General features: G+C 42.9%; 2 protein-coding genes across 14 annotated transcripts in view; one reads left to right on the forward strand and one right to left on the reverse strand.

Moving 5' to 3' along the window:
- The first annotated feature begins 1,421 nt into the window (after positions 1-1,421).
- Positions 1,422-3,432, forward strand: hexim1 (HEXIM P-TEFb complex subunit 1). The gene is made up of 2 exons (XM_026164295.1): positions 1,422-3,024; positions 3,360-3,432. The coding sequence occupies exon 1, from the start codon at positions 1,930-1,932 to the stop codon at positions 3,007-3,009; it is 1,080 nt and encodes a 359-aa protein (XP_026020080.1). The 5' UTR covers positions 1,422-1,929; the 3' UTR covers positions 3,010-3,024; positions 3,360-3,432.
- A 1,126-nt stretch (positions 3,433-4,558) lies between these two features.
- Positions 4,559-21,530, reverse strand: part of arhgap23a (Rho GTPase activating protein 23a) — a 67,568-nt gene continuing 50,596 nt past the window's right edge. For 8 of the 13 annotated variants that reach the window (XM_026164288.1, XM_026164284.1, XM_026164289.1 and 5 more), the window contains exons 8-24: positions 18,526-18,681; positions 17,557-17,665; positions 17,426-17,468; positions 16,127-16,264; positions 15,736-16,044; positions 15,567-15,628; positions 15,236-15,354; positions 14,606-14,724; positions 14,355-14,507; positions 13,625-13,703; positions 13,452-13,525; positions 13,261-13,350; positions 13,044-13,169; positions 12,906-12,947; positions 12,083-12,176; positions 8,409-8,440; positions 4,559-8,324 (exon numbers count right to left, since the gene is read on the reverse strand). In XM_026164288.1, coding sequence (XP_026020073.1) covers positions 6,882-8,324; positions 8,409-8,440; positions 12,083-12,176; positions 12,906-12,947; positions 13,044-13,169; positions 13,261-13,350; positions 13,452-13,525; positions 13,625-13,703; positions 14,355-14,507; positions 14,606-14,724; positions 15,236-15,354; positions 15,567-15,628; positions 15,736-16,044; positions 16,127-16,264; positions 17,426-17,468; positions 17,557-17,665; positions 18,526-18,681 — 3,188 coding nt within the window. In that variant the 3' untranslated portion in view covers positions 4,559-6,881. The remainder of the gene's footprint in view (positions 8,325-8,408; positions 8,441-12,082; positions 12,177-12,905; positions 12,948-13,043; positions 13,170-13,260; positions 13,351-13,451; positions 13,526-13,624; positions 13,704-14,354; positions 14,508-14,605; positions 14,725-15,235; positions 15,355-15,566; positions 15,629-15,735; positions 16,045-16,126; positions 16,265-17,425; positions 17,469-17,556; positions 17,666-18,525; positions 18,682-21,530) is intronic. The other 5 variants (XM_026164278.1, XM_026164280.1, XM_026164282.1 and 2 more) reach the window with 4 other exon arrangements.

The following is a 21,530-nucleotide window of genomic DNA, read 5'->3' on the forward strand; positions in this document are numbered from 1 at the left end:
TGAAAGCAAGACAGTTGCTCAAACGTCTCATGTGAAGGACTGTTTCAAAAAACGAATGTTTTCAGTCTGTTTGTGTATATTTTCGGTACTCTGACTTGTACAGTTCGACTAACTGTGGCAGTACTTGAAATGTGTACACTAATCGCTTTAGTGAAACGAGAAAATCACATCGGAATAAAACAGCCCAGGAATTACGCGGGCCCCATATGAACACGTTGGCCTAGTTAGCAGATGGCTATCATTACCAGTAGCACAGCGCATTGTAGTTGCTTTGCTGCAGTTGAATCGACAAACTGACACAAGCCAAACAATTTTATTTAAAAACGGTCTATCACTCATGGTTTAATACTTTTTATATTATCGCTACACGGTAGCGTACGCTAACTTACGTTAGCTTACCTAGCTTTAGTGCAGTATGGCGTTTTTCGTCATACTCAGACCGACTAGGAGCGTTTTCTGTGACCAATGAGTTAAACGTTAAGTTTATTTTTGTTGTTGTACGTATGGCTTCGTATGTATGTGGAGTAGTGTAGTGTTTAGTTTGGGAGCCACGACACGTAGCGCCCGTTGGCTAACGTTTGGCTAACGTTAGCTAGCTAGCGTCTCCTTAGCCGTTAACACGAGACAACAGTGTAAAACTAACACTGCGTATCAGAACGTTGGCTCCGCGGAAAAACTCAAACGCTGATCTACACCACTTCGTCAACTGCTAATAGGATTATTGAGCAAGTGTGAGATCGCCTGACCCACCCTTTAACAACGAGGGGTTCGGAACAGCGCTCTCCACGGCAGCTTCACAATAAATGTCGTTTGTTTACGCTGATTCCAGAGTTCCCCTGGCCCTCTGCCCCACAACATATCACTCCGCACAGAAGAGACTTTTGACACGGAAACATTCAATCTCTTAAATGGCGCCTGAGCAACGCATTTTTATGGCAGCTGACATGTACAAAAATTTATGTTTTGAATAAGCTGTATTTACTTAGTTTCTCAAATGAACGTCGAAGACGGACTAGATTCCGCAAGACAGTTTGTTGTTGTAGCTTAAAATACAGGGGGGGTTAATTGTATGGGTAATTTTGTCCTATGTTGGCTGGATGAGTAAATAAAAACAAAGCCTATTATTGTGTGTTTAAACCACGCATATTTGCTCCAGTTTGCAAATCACTTATTTCAAATGTAAACAGATTAACTTTTAGTTCTTCAATTGCAAACACAACCCCTTCATTTGTAAATAGTAGCGTCCGTAAAATGCCCGGGACTGCTTTCTTTGCGTGGATTACGGTCCTGTGATTGACTATTGATCTGCCCAATCAGAAAATACCTTGAGCTTAGCAACAGCAAAATTATTCTCTGGTCCAATCAACAAAGAGTAGGGTAGGCTTTAGCGGACTCGAGATCCTCTTAATTGATTGGTCAAGAAGCTCGCCAGTTATGGTAGACTTGTGGGCTATGTAGTTTGGCGCGAAGGTCTCCGCCAAGGCTTCGCCGAAACGAAAACGTCATACCCCACAATCCATCAGGAGTTGAAAGCAGTAGCATGCGCACGGGTAGAGGCGGAGCTGGTATATAAACACGAGCTCCCTCTTCTTGAGCGGCACACTGGACACTGTTGTGACGGCGGAACGCTGTCTCCGGGTTAACGATAACTCTGACAGCATCGAAACAGTTAATGGTAGTTAGCGACAGTTGCTCTGACAAACCCTTGGAGGAGTAACAAGTGTTTACTGTTCGGAAGTTTACTTTTACTTTGCGCGCGTTTGTTTACAAACGCAAACAATCTCAAAAGTTTCTTTATTGATTACGCGAGATTGTAGAATATTTTTGTTCAAATTAACGTCTTTTTAACGAACTTTAAAACTCAGTCACGGGAGCATGAATATCATCTAAAAATGTGCTAAAGTGGAGCCATAGGAGCGGAACACCAGGATGACTGAGCCAGAGGAGACGACCCATCACCTGAAAACTTCAGCCAGCCCTTCAGGTGGGAGCAGTGGAGACGCGTTGGAGCATCTCCCAGCTAGAAACCATGATGGACCACAAAACGGCGACAGGGGGCGACAGAGCGAGCATAAGCAGGAGCAGCGGGCGGAGAACTGCGAGGATATCAACACAGACAAGTTACGGCAAATGAAAGGCGGGCAGAGGGAGGTGTGCCCTGGGTTAGCAGCCGGAAACGAGGTCCAGAAGTGCCCGATTTCAACTCAGCCTCATCAGAAACGCAGCATCCAAGGAGCGACAGGAGACCACCACACCACACAGGGAAAAAACGCCCAAGACAGACGGCTGCAGGTACAAGTGGATAGTTTGCACATCGACTCTGATACGGGCTTAGATGCGCGTCTAGGCAAGAAAAGGCACAGGCGCAGGACCTCCAAGAAGAAGCGCCACTGGAAGCCGTATAACAAACTTTCCTGGGAGGAAAAGAAAGCCCTAGAAGAGAAGGAGACTGCCAGAGCTTCGCGCATAAGAGAGGAAATGTTCGCCAAAGGGCTCCCGGTTGCCCCTTACAACACAACTCAGTTCCTGATGGACGAGCACGACCGAGAGGAACCCGACCTCAACACCCAGATGGGGGTCAGGCGGCCTTCTGGGGTCGGGGTTTGCATGGAGGACACTGGCAGCGAGGATGAGGTCTTGGAAAACGAGGACCAGGACTACGATGACGGCAGCGGCGGGGGCAGCGATGGCATCGGGAGGCCCGGGAACGCGGGTGGAGAGTTCCTCCAAAGAGACTTTTCCGAGACCTACGAGATGTATCACGTCGAGAGCCTGCAGAATATGACCAAGCAGGAGCTGGTCAAGGAGTACCTGGAGCTGGAGAAGTGCATGTCCCGGTTGGAGGAGGAGAACAACCGGCTGAGACGCGCCGTGGAGCCCGGGGGTCAGAACTGCTCGGTCCGGGTCAAAGAGATGGAGAAGGAACTGGAGAGACTGAAAGCCCAAAACATGGAGCTGCTCCTGAAGAGCCAGCCCAGCAAGGACAGGGGCCAGGTCGCTACAAATTAAAATCCTTTGGATAAGGTAAAACATGGGACTACTGCATTTTTAAAAGAATTTATCATAAGTTTTTCTGTAAGCAGTTTGTCACCTGGACAAAATAAGTAAATATTTGACGTTTCACTTTCTATTTGAGCTGTTAATGTCCCATTCGGTTATTGTTTTCAAGGAGAATTGTAAATATTTCAAATTTGATTTCTTTTTTTTTCTTTTTTTCCTTTTTTTATAAAGAGGTATTTGAAAAGAAATTTCCGTTTGTTCCTCTGCTCAACTTTGTAGGTATCCATTGACATAAACTGTTCTGTTTTTAATTTTAAGAGCAAATATTGTATGTCGGATTATTTTTCTCCCCCCTCCAGAAACTGAACAAGAAGAACTTGCAGCTAATTGGGCCATCCTTTCAGATACTTTTTTGCAAAAAAAAAAAAAAAAGACTTCAGCGTGAACATTTTAACAGTTGTGTGTTAACCTTTTAGTTCCAATAAAATAATATAAAAATTGAAGTTCTGAATCAGACTGCCATGTGTTGTTCAGCCTGTCCTCAAACACAGGAAGCTGCAGCTAGGAGCTGCTGTCAGTGGCTTTGGTCAGATTTCTTGCAAGGATTCCGATATGGGCCAGACACAAGGCATCAGTGGCCTCTGAATGGAAGACTACATGAGAAGGGGGGATGGGATATGGATGAGATGCTCTTTATGAAAGCTTAGTCCACTCGGAGGTATACAGGAAGACATGCAAGTGGGATTTTATTGTTTATTTTACTAAATTTTCTAGGTTGTAATACAGACACACTGTGGTTATTATTTTTGCAAGTCAAGGATCTGCAGAAAATCGTGTCTTTATTCTGACTTGATAATGAATTTTCTCATCATTACAGCTACCAATCACATAATATATATTTACACCCCGCCCCCAGTTAAAATTAGTAACTTCACAAGTTTAGGCAGGCCTGATACAAAGAGACATGGCACCCAGAGATTTGTTTTGCAATCGATGGGATAATTATGTAGCAGGGTAGATAGTGGTAGAGGTGTAACTTAAATTTTTATTAAGTTAATTTAGAAATATCTTGCAAATAAATGCCTAAAGGGGGTTTAGGCGAGTGGTGAGACTTGTTCCTGAAGAGCCTGTGGACAGCCATGCAGACAAGGTTGGTTACTGATCATGTGAGAAGTGCTGCTCATTTGCAAAGCCTAAGAATGTGATGAAAAGTGTGTCTTTACTTTGGTGGGGTCATCCGTTTTAATAGAATCCCATTATTACAGCTACTACTCACAGAATCCATAAATATTTAAACATTCCCATAAATTAAAATAAAGACCCTCAACACTCCAGATTCCGTTTCCCTTTATGTCTTATTCCTCTTCAAGCCTCTAGGGGGAGCCAGTCAGCTCCTATTTTAAGATGCCTGCGCTGCAAAATGTGAGGCACATCTCCACTGTAAAAAATGTGTTTTGCGCACACACAAAAGTCACAAACGCAAACACATTTTTTTTAAACATAGTTCTGTTTATTTACATCATATAACCTGCTTTTAAGCACACAGCCACGAGGGAAATGAGTTCAGGCGGACAACCATGTTTTTTTATTTGTTTTTTTCTTTTAGTCCAGTCATTTTTCATATTAGTCATACTCGAAAGCAATTCCAAATGTACACAATACAATATGTTACATATTAAGATAGTATGTACAAAAAAAAGAAACGCTTTTAAAATACAACAACGACACAAAAGGTAAAATCACATTTCAGACTGTCGACGTTTCCCTTTGATGAGGTTTTTGTTCATCTTTAGGAAACTGGATGCTGTCTGGCATGACCTAATGCAGTTGTAGGGTGGGGGTGTGTTAGGTGTACCTTATTCACACACTGTGGATTATTAGGCATAGAGAGGTGACCTCAGTTTGTTAAAAAAACAAAAGAAGCAGCTGAGAGAATACTATGCTTTTCCCCTCCTCTGTTAAAGGCAAAGGGAGTGCATAGAAGTGTCCTTGGCTTGAAGTGTGCTTTACTTTTCTTTCTTTTATTTTGTTTTGTACAGCCTCTCTGTTAGACTGCTTGTATTTAATCTACACATCTTTGGGTCAGTGCCTCAATTATACCGTCAACCACAGCAGAGGAGGGGAGGAGACCCAGAAATAACAAAAGGAAATGGAAGGATAAGAACCGAGCATGGCACTGCAGAACAAAAACACATTCCAGAAATCAGGCACTTGTAGAAAAAACCTTGAGGTAAGACGAGACTAGAACCTATTTATTATTATCATTCTTCTTCTCTTTCACTGGGTTATTATTTGGTCGCAGGGAAACAAGCAAGCCTTTTGTGACTTCTGAATTTGCACCTCTCGCTCGGGTCGTGTTTTTTTCGCTACTGCAAATTGGTTCTGCGGTCAAGACGAGACAGAAACAACAGACTCTTGTTCTTCTTTTTTCATTTCCTCCAACGTACCATTTCCCCACTCAGGGAAGATTTATTAGAACCTGACCTTGTGTGCTGAAAACACCAAAAAAAAAAATAAAAAAATCCTACACCAGTCTGTTAAACACTGTCAGGCATCTTCTTTTGAGCTCCTGTGTTCAGTGAATATGAGCTGATCTGTTGAGGCAATGCTCAGTAATGCCAGACTTGAAGCCCTGGCGGCATGATCAGCTGTCTGCAAACTGTCCGATATCACATAATAATTACCTGATTAAAATTCAGAACTTGCTACATGTTGTTACTACAGAGTGTTGTGTACATTTTGTGTAACTAGCCACGAGATAATCTTTATTATAAGACTTATCTCGTGAGATAAAGGTTTCCTGCACAGTGCTGTGAATCAGAAAGGCCATCTATGAGGAAATAAGGAATACGTTTAGTCGTGTTTATCTCGTCTCCTTTAAACAGGTACACCCAAGAGGTGAAATTGCAATAAATTTTACTTTAATACAAAATATATATATTTAATATATATATATATATTGAATATAAAACAAAAACAAATAATATATTAAGGGAAACATTTCAAGTAACATCTTGAAAACAAAACCAAACAAAAAAACAACTGTGCACTTATTTGCACTTTTGTAAACCTTAAAAAAAAGACCTAAAAAAAAAAAAAAGTACAAACAAATATTATAACATAATATTTATATTTACAGGGTTAACTTAACAAGGCTTTGTACAAATGTTACAAAAATCGTTTAACACAAACACCTGCACGTTTAGACATGGTCACAAATATTTTTGGGCAAACACACATAAACATTATTAACAAGTAGAGGGAGACAACTGCATTTCATGTGAGCTGAAGTTTGGTGGAGTTTTACAGTGTGAATGGTCAGAGGGGAAACGTTAGGAAGACTGATATGAAGAATCAGTTGTTTGCCCTCCTGAAATGGTTTTATATGATTTTTTTTATTTTTTTTTAATAACTGTAGAAGCTGCATTTCAGCATCCTCGTCTGGTCGATTAAACTTTTAATTTACGTCATCTGTGATCCAGACAGGAAGGAAGAGAAGACGAGGGATGCTCAGTTGTTACACGAATCAGAATTCTTGGCTCTTACGTCGACCGTGATGACGTCTGTTTGTGTCTCTGTCCTATCATTTCTATAAGAGCACACTTAAAGGAAAAAGAAAATGAAAGCTTTGGCAACACTGGAACGCACCCTGCCATGCAAATGGAGCTCAATGAAAAGTAAAAAAAAAACAACAACAACAACAAATAAGGTGGGCCGTTTTTCACCTGTCCACCAACCACATCCCCGTTTGCACTGCTGCCAGTTTACTGACCTGCAGGCCGTCAGCAGCTCAGCTGGACATCCACTCCCCCATCCTTACGCACAAACTGAGAATCAGCAGCTTTGGCCTCTTTTCTTGGAGCGGTGGTTGGGGTCAGGGTTCAAAGGTACTGGTGGAAATTGGAGGTGGGTGCTTGACGTGTAGCCGGTCCTTGGTCAAGACCTTCTGCATCCCGAGGCAGCCCTTGTGTTTTGACCTGGTTTTGATTGTTAGGAGATAAGGGGAAATCGCTGACAATCAGCTGGGGTCTCTTATCGGACATCTCAGTCGGGGAAGCCACCACAGTGTGTCTGCGCCAAGCCCGCTTCTTCCTGCGCGTCTCGGGTGACGGTGGTTTCCGCAGTCCGACGCGGTGCAGGTTGTCAGCTGAGCCTAGCAGTCGGGCGCGGACCTGATCGGCCAGCGACTTCCCGCCCGGGCCGGTCGGAGTGAAGGAAGCGGCCTCGCTGGGCAGCACGGCAGGCTTGGGTCGGGCTGGGCGCAGACTCTCCTGGCTGCTGCCTGAGGAAGTGTTGGTTCTGGAGGTATCCCTCTTTGCTGTGGGTGCACCTTCCGTTCCTGAGCCGGAGCCCTCGGATGGAGCCGTGCCCTCGGGAGACTCCATCAGGTCCAGGGAGCGAGTCTTGTTTTTCTCAGACTTCAGCTTCCTCCTGGCCAGAGTGTCGCACTGGATCAGCTTGTGGGAGTTAAAGGAAGGCCGCGAGTGCAGTCTGTGAGTGGTGGAGGAGGACGAGAAGGAGGAGGAAGAAGGTGTAGTGGAGCGGGCCCCTCCGTCGCTCCTCTCTGTGGAGTCTGGTCTCTGTGTGAGGGAAGTGGGTGGGGTGAGAATGTTACTGGTTGACAGAGCGGGGCTTTTGTAGTGTGTGTAGAGAAAGCTTCGCGGCGGCGCCAGCAGCTGCGTGTTTACAGGTGGCGCCGGGTGTTTATCGGGTCTCTCCTGTGTAAGAGAGCGCGAGGCGAAGCCGCTCTCATTATCTGTCTCGCTCACCAGCTCGCTGTGTTCATCATCAGCATCGTCCCCCCTCCCCTCAGATCCCAAGCTCCGCCCTAAAGTAGAGAGGGTGGAGTAACCTGAAACTATAGAGCGAGCATCCTCTGGAGCTCGCCACTGAGGCCCCTTCACCTCCGCCTGCACCTCCTCCTCCTCGTTTAACATGGCTGCCTGCCTTCCTCCCGCCTCCTCTTCCACTTTACAGGACAACCGATTGGGTTTAACGGCCGGCTCCTCTTGTCGCTCCTCTTTCACTCCGCTCTCTGCAACTTCCTCATCCTCCTCCTCCTCGTCCTCTTCTTCCTCTTCGTCATCATCCTCCTCTCCCTCTGCTCGAGGAGCAGTGTCTCCTACTGGCGACTCCACCTCCTCTTCCTCTCCTGCCCCTAAATGTCCAGCTTTGATCGGCTCATGCTCAGAGTCGTCGTCGGTGCTGCTGCCCACGCGGCGGGCGTTATGGCGCTTCCTGCGTTTGCGGCCAGTAACCGCTGACATGATGGACAGAGCCAGGAATTCCTTGGCTGTGAGGTCCTTCTTTGACCCCCATGACCCCTGAAAAAGCAGGAAATATTACTGCTGAATCTGTGCGTGCAGGAGGTTGGACAATCAGGCTTGCTTCATGTGAGGGGAGGTTACCTTTGATTTCGCTGAATCACTGTTGGTTGAATCTGGGGAAAAGGAAATGGAGACATTTGTGGGTCAGAACGGACGAAGTAAACAAAAGGCCAGAACAGTCATGGTGGAGGACACAGAGGGAGTTGCTGTGATCATCACTTATTTTTTAAAAGGAAAAAAACAACAATAAATAAAATAACTGCTCCTGCACTGCTCCCTGTATGTTCCTACAGACTTTAATGCTGATTTTGCTATGAAGCAGGTTGTTTTCCATCAGGTGCAAAGTGGACAACACCGCCTGGGACATTGCGTCTTAACGTGCGGCTAATTTTTGGATAAAATTGTGTTTATTCTCAGAAAACTGCAAAAAGTTTAATCAGTACTTCACATGTTGCAGGCAGTGGTTCATTCTGTGCTGTTTTTATGGTGATGGATGCTTCAGGGACTCAGATTAACCTCCTAATGCCGAGGTCATGGCAACCTGTCTGGGGTTAGGGTTAGTTTTGTTTGGTCACATAACAAATAGGAAACCATTTTCATAAACAAGAAGATGTTAGATTTCCTATAAGGTCTAATACATTTTGACAGCATTAGACTCTATTTTCTTGTAGAGGAACATTTTGTTAAAAGAGTGCAAGTTAACTAAGCGCCTATAAAGGGGTCGACAATGACCTGGCAGATGCAGATTGAACAGTTTTGATTGGATTCAATTTATGCATGTGATGTTCTGCTCCTTAACCTTAAATGAAAAAAAAAATAAAAAAATCACAATTGCATCTCTATACAACGGTTTATTCTGCAGTGAGCAGTGCAGCTGCAGTTGTATCTCCAATTCCTGTGATGGATTTTTAAAGGAACTTGTTTTCCTCTGTGGCCTCGGACCATAACAAGGACAAAAACACTGAATCACACACTGGAGTTGTGTTCAGGGAAAACAATGATTGGGGGGGGGAAGCAGGGTTTGGTGTTGGAGGAGAAACCTCATTAGAAAAATCACGGCACACACTGATGACATCACGAAAAACACGGATGGCATCGGTCAGTGAAAGAAGCAGTACGAAAAGAAACGCAATCCTCACAAATGAATGCAGGAATGAAGCCCTGGATTTGTCTTTCATGTATCGTAGTAAAGGGAACACCCAAATCTCTTGAGAAACCGGGGAGGGTTGGTAAGGTTTTCTGGATGGAGCTGTTTCTCAGGGACTCAGCAGTAATGACCACGTCAGTGTATTTTCTGCTCAGCTTAGAGAAGTTCTCTTGTTTACTAGAAAGCTAGTGATGACATTCAAAATGTGACACAGCCTTTCTTACTGCTACACTAACATCACTTACCCACTACAATTCTGATACACATAGGACCAACGCAGTTTTTACTAATGCATTACTAATGCATTACTAACGCATTACTAACGCATTACTAACGCATTACTAACGCATTATGCCAGCCCAAACTGGCTTTAGCATATAAAGAAACTACTGTCACTATTTACAATTAGAGAGCAAAGTAAGAAATGAACCGACTGCGCCTGGATTTTGAAAACAACTTTTGTAAATCACCCATAAAACCAACAACACCTGAGTTCTATTATTGAAAATCTGGCCTCTTAAGTTAACTATGGCGACAGCTATGAGCGGACTTTATAGACAGAAACAATTAAATATTAACAGACGACCCTTTTGAATCGTTTTCATCTGAACTTTTCTAATGTGAGGATCGCAGGATTTCTGTTGTTTCTTCTTGAACATTTTTTTTGTTTTCGTCTGTATAATTCTGTTGATTAGTATAGATTTGGTATACGTTATTAGGATATTACACATGTTAAATATGAATTTGATGGGTAGGATACTTGAGTATTCTCTCCATACCATCACTGGTGATGATCCCAGTCCGACCTTTGAACCCTAACCCTATGTTTGGAGACAAACAAAAAGTACTTTTTGGAAAAAATTGGGATTTTTCTTTGGCCTTGACTGAAAAGACATTCTAGTAGCACAGGGTTCAAGTGAAAGCTAGGATCATCACTGATGATAACTTAGATCTCAGGGGTAAGGCAAAGTGAAGCTCAAGTGCAGCCCTGGCAGATTAACTGATCTCAAGCCTACATCAGCTGATACATTTCTAGGCAAATCTCATATAAGGCGCATAATTTAAGCCGCTTTGCAACCCATCTCCACCCCAGCTGTTCTTTTTGCAATGTGTTTGACTATATGAGTATCACATCCTTTGCAACTGAAGCCAGGTCTGCTGCTCTTCCTGCTTGTATGCAGGCTGGCTGTTAGGAAACCTCAGAACAGACTATAGTAGTCCTGACTCAAATACAGTTATATGTTGCTCTACATAGCAACTTTACAGTTTGACAAGCAAGTACGGAACAAACTGTGAATGTAATTTTCCTTATAACCTTATTTTGCATATATTCTTTTTAAAAGATAATAATATGAGATGCTTCGCTTGTTACCATATATACCAGTGCCACATTAGACATTCCTAGTTCACACTGTGCCGATAATACATGAGAGGACACGTCCCTGTGAGTCCACCCCAAGCTAAACAGACTTCCTGTTACGTCTGCACTCACTTTGGCTACAAGGAGGGAGCTTCCAGCTGCCATCTTGAAGCTTTTACACAAAATATTTTCTTTTGAAGGGATAATGAAACAATGAAACAGCACCATGCAGAGTCCCTTTACAGGCAGAAGTGATGTTAGGATTTTTACGATGGGGCCACACAGACCGAAATTGCCTGTAGGATGAGTGCAGCGCAGTGCTCGGCAAGGCACAGGCCACCAGTGAAGGAGTTGTCTCTCAGTGACAGAGCACAGTTTACACTCCGGTGTCAGATAAAGCAGCTTTAACACTCAGAGAGCATCCAGTCATCCATTAATTCATTAGTCAGACTGGGGCCGACATTGAAGTGACATGTTTTTACAGAGACTTCAGTCTGACGCTAAGAGGGAGACGCTGACTTTCAGGAGGGTAATGGAGACCATGGAGACACAAACCATCACCACCGCTAACACACACACACACACACACACACACTCTCTCACACCCATTATTATTACTTTCACAGTATGGTGCACTGATTTGGTTGCACACACACTCACACACACAAACAGTGCCATCCTACCGCAGTGGCTGCTCCACAGGCTCAGCTGAGAGAAAGAAATGCAGAAATGTACAGAGAAAGTGAAAGGTGAGCAACATGGAGGGGAAAAAAAGAGGTCAGCAGAAAGAAGAGAAGTAAAGGCACACTATCAAACACCGAAACACTCAAACTGCTAACGGATGTTCATTCCTTGAGCTGCTTTCCAGTTCTGTTGGAAAGTAGGGAAATCATACTTTAAACTGGGACAAACTTCCAAGGAGAATTCTGAATCAGGCCAGGAATTCTATCAACTGCCTTTAAGCAAACACAATCTGTTAGTCCTAGAAATATATTCCTTCAGATTAATTGTAAAAACCTCTCAGTGGAACTTCGGTGATCATTGGTTTCTTTTAATATTTATAAATGTATTACTGTTGTCTTGTTTTAGACAAACCTGGCCGCACAACATTCAACACACAAGTGAGGAATTACCTACTTCCAGCTTTAAATGAAAAGCAGCAGCATTCGTTTCGCGTTTACTAATTCTAACTCAGTGCTACTGGTGCGGCTCGTCACAGAAAGGCGGAGCTGTAAACAGCGTGCTCACCCGAGGCTTCGCCGAGCAGAGCGGTCCTGCCGATGTTGGAGAGCAGGTGGTCGATGTTGGGGGCGGGCTGCACGTCCTCCGTGTCCACTGGTGTCTGCAGGGACGGGGTAGATTTACTTTAAAAACTTGGAGCATTGCATCCATAAACTGTTAAGTATCCGCCGTAGTTTTAGGGGCCTTTTATGTCTTTATTATGGGCAGTACATGACAGCAAATGAAGAACAGAGTGAGACAGACTCAAATTGGGGACGTGGCTAGCATCTCAATCCCTAGGCCAAGAGCTCAAATGCAGCTATCATTAATTCAGCTCCATTTCTGGAGATCAAGTGTAGCGGCTGCTGCATACTTATGAGACAATTATCATTAGGGAAATATTAGTTACTGAAACTGGAAGAAGATTCCTAGAAAGGTCAATAAGTCTTGAATGATTTGCTTTTGAATGCATGTCTCAACAATTTCCAATTTCACAAAGATTAAAAATTAAATGTCGCCACCAAACAGCAGAGTGACTTGTTGGGTTTGTCAGAGAGCTCCATTACATCATGAAAAGAAAAATCATAAATATTAAATGACCAAATAAAAAGAAATAATGAATGATGTGACTCTTCACTCAACCAGTCATTTTTCTTAAAATGTTGGATACAATGTTTCAAATTCCCGCAATAATGGATTTTCTTTTTTTCCTGTCATTTTCTAGAGCAATAGAGATTCTTTCGCAGAGCTGCTTTGCAGTTATTTGCAGTGACGTTTGCAACTTTGTGCCAAACATTCTGCACTTTTTTTTTGTCAGTTGCAGCATCTATCATTGCCTTTGAAAGCATACCTTCTCATCCTTGTCTAGCTCATCAGTGAAAAACCAGGTGCACTGCAAGAAAGCCGGAGAAAGAAATACTGAGCATGACTTGGATACTATTAAGGATGTAAGTGATTTATACTGTTCGTGCGCGTTTGCATCTCTCACGTGTTGTATGAGCGTTTCTACGATCTTGTAGCGGTCGGGCATGTGAGTGACCATGTCTTTCATGTTGTCCTCAGACGTCCGAACCAGCGTCGGCCCAAACACGAGAGCCAAGTTACGAGGCTCCATCTAGAGACGCCAGGAACATATTGATGGCATTAATACCAAATACTTAACAGTGATACATTTCGTCCGCATTTACAAATTCCCTTTATCCCACCTTGTTTTTATCCGAGTTGTCGGCTACAGTCTTCAGGTGACCAACCAGGAACTTGAGAGTGTGGTAATAATGATCTGGGAGGTCGCGGATCTGTACAAATGAAAGGAAAACAGAGTGAAACGTCAAAACCGTAAACCTGTTTAACCTGCCCGACTTCTGCGCGCACTTAACCCAAGCGGGTAAACACGTACCAACTTCTTCATGGTCTTCAGTCTGTCGGATGCATTTTCCATCCGATTGGCATCGATGAAGTCGTTGTACTTGTCTGTTAAGATATGAGAAGATATAAAAAGTCAGATGAAGCTGTGTGATTAGGCTGCATAGCGATGTTTTGCGATGGCATGTTGGAACCTGTTGGTCTCACCGTTGGTGAAGAGTGGCTCTGGGAGTTTCCTGAAGAAGGATTTGAGTAAGCTACTGACGACATTGAGGTCCTGCCACTTCTGCAGACGACAGAGCACACAGAGACGACTCAGATATCGTTACCAATCACCTTTTGTACTAAAAGTGCCAGTTAATTGTTTCTTTTTTTCCTCTCTTTGAGGATCGACAGTATTCTTGCCTTCTATGATCATGTAAAAAAAAAAAGCAGATCCCAATGATTCAGCAGGCTTGTAGAAACACATTCAGGAGCAATAACTTTAAGTTATGGTTTTCTGCATGACTTTAGAAGCCTCTCACATTGTTATCGAGGAATTTCCTGGAATCTTTTCAAACAATCTTTGGAAAGACTCTTGAAGGTTTTCCATTTCTACCTCTTGGACAATAACAGACTTCAAATTGTTTGGAAACGAGGCGCTCAAACTTGCTAATGATCAGTTTATCAAGTGCATTCAATTAGCAGCACCTGGCACCTGTGAAGCAATAAGTGTGTACTTACTGCTTCTGGATTTTGGCTTATTTTTTGCTAAATAAATTACAGCACTGAGGTTCATCTGAGGTTGCGTTTACAGGCTATTTTAAGACCTACGAAGCACCAGATGATTTTTTTATGTGCTGATATGTAAAATCTCAGAAATGAAAGAGGCTGCACTTTTTTTTTTTTTTTTTTTTTTTTTTTTTACACGACTGAATGTATATTTATATTTCTGCACCTCCTCTGCAGGGTTGATGTCCACGCCCTTGTTGAGCTGCTCCTGGAGCAGCGACACCATGGCGTTATTCCCTGGGACTCGGTAAATGCCGGTGTATTCCAGACCCATCTCCTCCACGAGGCCACAGCAGATCTCCACAATCATTGGAACGAACTGCAGAAGGAGACACGGAAACGTGTGATCACAGAAAATAAGGAAAAGGAAAACAGTTTTACCGCATTCAGGTGGTGACAGAGGTCAGTGTGGCTAACCTTGTTATTTGTACCAGGTTGACATTCCTCCAGCCTCACACCGAAAGCTTTGGGCCCAGCTTTCTTTGCTTTCTTCATGATGTTAATTCCCCATGGAGACTTGGGAGGGCTGCTCTCATCTGTAGGCAGATTGAACAGAAACTTAGCAACTTCCATGTTTGACTAAACACCTTCTTATCCAAACGATGTCACCCATTAAAACAAAAATAAAAAAGGATTTGAAAACCAGCAGACTGCTTTAATAGAATGGGATTAAAAAAATCTCTAAACATTTGAAAAGGTTAGTACTTACTTTGGGCAAGAGTTGCACTTTTTAGGTCAGTCTTATGTATAGTTGCTTTGTGTTAGCATGGTATAATTAAATATTGAAATAATATGGACAAAAAAGAGAAGAAACAACAAAGCAGTTGACTAAAGGTGCCTCCACAACAAGAGTGAATATGACAACTAAATGATGAGCTATTCACAACTTTGAGGAGTTCCAAATACACTCATAATTGGTCCAATTAATTCTTTATAGTTTTGATTCCAAGATTAGTTTGAAGACAAAGTCAGTAACAAAGTTAGAGCCCAGGATTCAGCAAATGCCGAATGCCAGCGTGGATGGCTTCGAGTCTCCCCGACACTGACCTTTGCCTTCTGGTTTGGGCGAGCGTGGCGCTCCAGCAGCGTTCTCCGTCTTATTGAGCAGGAAGGGAGGCTTCATACGGGACAACTTGGGAGAGGAGTCTGGCTTGTTGACAGCTGGACTGTAGGGGGAGACAGAGAGACAGTGTAGGTATTACTGTTGTGGTTCATTTAAATTTAGCTGTATCTGCTCGTCCGGTGGCAAAAATCCAGGACAGGTTAGAGTAAATTTAACTTCAATTTAAGTTAACCTGCATTTTTCTGGTGTGTGGGAGGGGAATATCCAGGCAGGATGAGGAGAAAGGACAGCAATATTCATGATCGGGTGACTCACCTTTGTTTTCTGTAGTCATTAAGCTTCTTATTAATGAGGGCCTGCCTGGAAAAGCCGAGCTCCTGCGAGACATAAACACACCTGCATTATGAGTCTGAGGTTTTCACTGAGAACATATTAAATGCATACAGTTATTGAAAATCTGCCCGGTAAAAGTGTGTTCTCTGACCTCGTTGTCTATCTTGCTGTTCTCCCCGATGACCTTTATCCAATTCAGCATGTCCTCCCGGTCCTCCGCTTGCAGCAAATACTCACAGAAGTCCTGGGTGGTCAGCCGGAGGGCGTGCTTTCGTTTGGTCTCGCTGTACGCGATGTCCACCAGGCAGCCCTGGATGCTGATCGGCTGCTCATCCTCGGCCGAACCTCCAAATGTGGCTCCGCGAAGCACCGCCTCCCGCTTATCCTTGTAGAGGAACAGCGATTGGGAGCGAAGAACCGAAAAGACACGCTTCCACGGACGCATGGCGCTGCCTACCTTCTGTGAAGGAAAGAGGAGATGTGATGCGACTCCTTTGCTATGCTTTCCAGATTTCTCTCGTAATCAAGCTCGATTTGCCCACCTTGCCCTTCTCGGTGTGGATCTGCTTGTAGTGCAGCCATCCTTCTCGCCATACATCGCTGTAAGTGATGTTTCCCAGCTCCGAGGTGGAGTGACGTTTCGACCGAACCTCCTCCGCTGTCCCGATGTTGTCCAGAGACTGAAACACAATCGGAAAAGTTTTCAGGTAATTTGTTGACTTTCTGTTTTCAGTTAGCTAGTGTTTAGAGCGGATTTTCTCATTTCAAGTTAGTTTTTATTATCTGAAAATCTTTCGTTTTAGTTTCGATTCTATTGGTTTCAGTGTTAGTTTTAGTCTTTTTTTATTTTGGTTGTATAACATTTTTTTTTAACAGAAACCAAAAGTAAGCATCTTACTTTTTCTTTTAAAGTTAGTTTTCAAAGCTCACAAAGTGGTTTCAGCTAGTTTTCACCTTCTGTTTATTTTTTAATTCTCAAGCTTCTTTTATAATGTGCAAAAACACATCAATGCATATTATTTTGTGTTGCTAATTATTGTTTAAATTTAAAATTGCTTTTAAAAATACCATGCAACAGTTTCAAAGAAAACTGTACTCTTCATGCTGACCTGGCAGAAGATTGCAGTAGTTTCCATACTGCAGAATTTTGCAACGGACGAACCACCAGTTCAACTATCAGCTATCGCACCTTTATGTGTCTTTGTATATGGCCAAATATTACCTGATAAAAGCTTTATTAAAACATAACACAATCCTTTCCTTGCACAAATAAAAAGCTGATTTAAAAAGCTGTAATAACAGAAGACACACTCATAGTGTTCCAGTGTAACCAGCTCACTGTAGCTGTAGTTAAATTATATTTAACGTTGGCAAACTTAAGCCACGTGCCCCAACACTTCATTTCAGACTTTATGACTCTTTTATGGCAGCGTGTCACAGAAAAAACACCTCACTGGTTTTAATGACAAAAGTTTAATATGATTTGTGTCTCTGTAGCTCGGCGGTGGCAGGAAGAAGTCATTTGAAACTCCTTCAAAACCTCAGCCTGAATTTGATAATGAGAATTAAAATGATTATAATAACTTGTTTTAGATGTTTGTGCAACCATCCATCCATTTTTTTGTATGACCGCATTTAAAAATATTAATGTTGGTTTGCCATAATTAATTCATTGCCTTAGTTAAATAAATACAAATGACTAGTTTAAATTCAATGTGGGTTGATAATGATTTAGTTGCATTTGTTTGCATTTTAGCTTCGTCTTTGAATTTTATGATAACATGCAAAGTATTTACAGATCGTGTCAGTTTATGTGCAGTAATAAAAAGTGAGGAACTCACCCCATCTGTGAAGAAGCTCTTCACTCTTTTTGGAAGCCTCCTACTTGAATATAACATCACAACAAAGAGTCGTTAATATTAATAATGTGAAATATAATTTCTATCAGGTGTCTGGGATCTGCAGTACTTACAAGGATCGTCCGTCCTCTCTGAACGTGTTGAGTCCTTCGTCACATGACTTGGAGCGCTCGCTGGAGATGGCTAGAACATAGGAGGAACGGCGACTGGATTTAATACTGCCTGCTCAGCGAGGGATGAATGAATGAATGGAGAGAACGAGAGAGAGAGAAGAGAGCAGAAAGAAAGAGAAAGAGGGAAAAAAAACAGAAAGAATGTTGATGTAATGCCAATCACCAGAGTGGATGGTGTTGGATTAGGAGATTGGGGCAGTGAGGGAGGAAGCGGGAGGTGGTGGAGGAAGGGGGGGGGGGGGGGGTGTTTAACAGGGTGAGTGAATCAGCGACTTGGTGGAGATGGTGAGTAGGAACATGAGCTAGAGGAGTGGGGGTTAGACTGGTTTCCTTGGACCGTTTGCTCACCTCTGGCATACAGGTGTACACACCCATATTCATTTTTTTGTGCAGTTTTTTCACAATCATGCAAGTCTTGGTTTGTGCACCACCAATATGGGCTAAATTAATTTGAAAATACACAGATTGGGCTTCATGCACGCTTAGAATTGTGACCAAAAAATGATCTAAACCAATGTGTTCAAGTCCAATCTACAAATTCAACATGCAAACTGCTGAAACTTCATCTTGTCAAGCTATTTTGGTTTTTGAGTGAGATTTTAAAGTTCACTTCTCATAAAAACAAACTTTTTTTCAGCTCTATAAAATAAAACGTAAATTTCCACAACTTAAGTGCATCCTTAAGTTCAAGATTTCAGCTTCCCCCCACCCCATTTGTGTTAAGAAAATAAGGCAGTTAAAACACAATAAGGAGACAAAATGCTTCATAAGATGGAGATTACAGCAGTTATAAAATTGTATACTCTCTTCAAATCTCATGCTTTATAAATCCACATTGGAAATAAAAGGAGAATCTTAATTTTTGGCTGCATGCAGTGGCGAGGAAGGGAGGGAGGAGGGGGCACTCACTGCAGTCGTGTGAGAAGAGCCTAGTGAGGGGGAAGGTGAAGGTGGGGGATGCAGGGCTGTTGACCACGGCGGGCGTTGAACTCATGCCGCTGGAGACAACGGAGGACGCCGGCACGTGCCGGGCGCGCAAATCGGCGCCGGGGCTGGTTGGCTCGTCTGTGGGCGGGTGGAGGGAAGGAAGGAAAGGGTGAAAGAGAAGGAGAAGGGTTAGGTGTTAGCAAAAAGGGCGAGAAGGTAAGAAAAAAATGGGTTGGGTTAGGAGAAGGTAAGGAGAGGAGAGGTTTTAAGGTAGAGGAATGATGAGGAATTGGGGGATTACCATCAGAGAGACTTAAAAAAAAAACGCTTTTCACAGTTTCTTTCACTTTAAATTTGACTATCACCTTAAAACATTTACCACAATACTTTAACATGATGCACTTCCAGATTCCCGTGAGAAGTACAAGAAAGTCAGAAACACATACATTTATATGGTCACTTAAGAACACACAGATGAAGCAGAAGTCACTAAAAGCTCCTGTCCTCTCTCAGGAAAGTAAGCATAGCTGCGACCCAACTACAGTAAGAAAAAGTCCCACAGGAACATGGCTGAACAGGCAAAAAGTTTACAGAAAATACAATACCTGCGTCTTCTGCTGCCATAGGAAGAACTGTTCAGTAGCTAACAGAGAGGAGGGGGTTTTGTTACAGGTTTACTGGCTCATGGTTTCAGTTCTTTGTGAAATCTACCCTAGCGCAGGCATGATCTGATATATGCAAGAGAAACCGTTACTGTCCAAAAGGTAGAAAATAAATTATTGGGCATGAATGATCTTTTCATTTTCTTTCCAACATAAGAATTCTGGGGATTTTTTTATGCTGATAAAGAAACGTAGTTTTTAAGAAGACAAAGGCATAAAATGGTTAGGATCACACAGGCTACTAGTCATCAGCAGTTTCAGGTAAAGGGATATGAAACTCTAACGCACAGAAACATTCATACACAAACACGCTCACACTTCCTGACTGACAGCGAGGATTAGGGGCTGGTCTGATATTTGCATGCAGTGAGGAGAAGCTGGATTTGCCGTGATGTTTTAAACTCTCAGGACCGAAATGCGTCGAGGCTCTGGTTTGCTCTCGGAGGAAACAGCAGAGGGCAGCACAGCCTCACTCCGCCACACTTCAACTGACCACCACATGGTCATTTTAGAAAAACCCTGCACTGGTTTCATATTTAATTTTCCCTATTTTAATAACCATCTCTCTTCTTACAGTCCAGTCCTCGAACATCCTTCGTCTCTTCCCTTTCTTCATGCTCTTCTTCCCGCCCTCGCTTTTCTATTCTTCGCTCCTGTGCATTTTAGAGGCCGACATAAGGCGGAAAACATTCCCAGTCTGGGATAAGGAATCTGCCTGTTTACAGCATGGCCCAGAAATAGCCGGGCTGTGGGTTTAACAAAGGCCGTCATTAACAGGCAGCCAGAGTGAGCTCAGAAACACGACACAGAGACAGACCAGCAGAGGGGAGCAGCATACTGAAGTACACTGTGCTGCTGCTCTACAGTACATATAGTAAATTAGGAATTCCTGACTCAGATTTGTCCTGGACAAATGGTGAAGATAGAAGAAATGCTTAAAGACTCATTCCTCTTTGGAATATTTACTTTATTAAGAGGGACCTATTGTGCTTGATTTCTAGTTTTTATCTTCTGCATGATATACAGTTCCAATTAATTCTTATTTATCTTTATTACATCTAAACTGGACCTCATTTCATGGACTCTGAACTATCTGAAACCAACCCTTTTAGCTCCTCTCCCTTTAGGGCAAAGATGCCAGCTTTCCTTTGACTGGCTGTCCCTCACAACTAGAAGGTTTCAACTCCATGTGGAGTTTCTTAGGGATATTCCTTCTCTCTGACATCATACAGAGCCAAGAGTTGAATATAAATAGTCTGAGGCCTGAGTTTTTGCAGCATGTTTTACTAGCTGTACTACCTGTACTCCTGCTTACGAAATATCTCAAAGAATTAACTGACTATCAAACTAACCTGTATGTAGCAACTGTAATTCAATGTAAAGAAGTTTAGACCAAGAAAATGAGAGAGAATGAGCTTGAGCTTTCAATACAAAGTAATTGAAAGCAGGTGCCTGTAAGAAAACACAGAGGGCCAGTACACAGGCCAGTACACGAAGTCCATCATGTCCAGGGTCCAGCTAGTAAAGACAGTCATAGAATGAACCCCCACATAAAACCCTTCATCTAGTAGAGCAGTACAATAGCTGCATTGAAGGCGGGAGCCCCCACTGTTCCCCACAAGGACCATGACAAAAACCTCCTGGCAATTTACAGCTTACAAAGACTCCAAGTGGGCGCACAATAAAATCCTGCAGCAGCATTCGATATAATTTGTCGTTTCATTTTGTAGGAGCTACCAGAAACACAGAAAGTATTAAACACTTCATTGAATTTAGGAAAAATTCAATATGGTGTACGAGATTTGATAAAAACATACAGTATCTGCATTCAGACACGGTTTGCCTTTGAACTGCTATCTCACAGACACCCATGCTTTGAAAAGAAGAAGAAAAACAACAGCCCATGAAATTGCATGTCCCTAAACAGCCTCAGATTATATCAGCATCTGCGTCAGTTAGATAAAGAAAGAAAGAAAGAAAGAAAGAAAGAAAGAAAGAAAGAAAGAAAGAAAGAAAGAAAGAAAGAAAGAAAGAACGAATGAACGAACGAACGAACGAACGAACGAACGAACGAACAACTACTTCTTGTCTATCCTAGTTTCAGTTTGTGGATATTAAACATGTCCTGACCTGCTGCTCTGGCTGCTTGGTTTCGTTTAATTCAGGTGAAAGTACGAGGCAAGAATGTGCTCTGACGGATTGACAGCGAGGACGAGAGATGCCTTCCTGGTTTCCTGTAGTTTCTCTCTTTAAATGAGGCAGAGCGCAGCTTGGCTCAAATATCCACAGTCATTCCAAGATGGGTCAAAGCTTCCCAGTCAGCTG

This window comes from Astatotilapia calliptera, chromosome 4 (genome assembly GCF_900246225.1).
Source record: "Astatotilapia calliptera chromosome 4, fAstCal1.2, whole genome shotgun sequence".
NCBI classification, from domain to species: Eukaryota; Metazoa; Chordata; class Actinopteri; order Cichliformes; family Cichlidae; genus Astatotilapia; species Astatotilapia calliptera.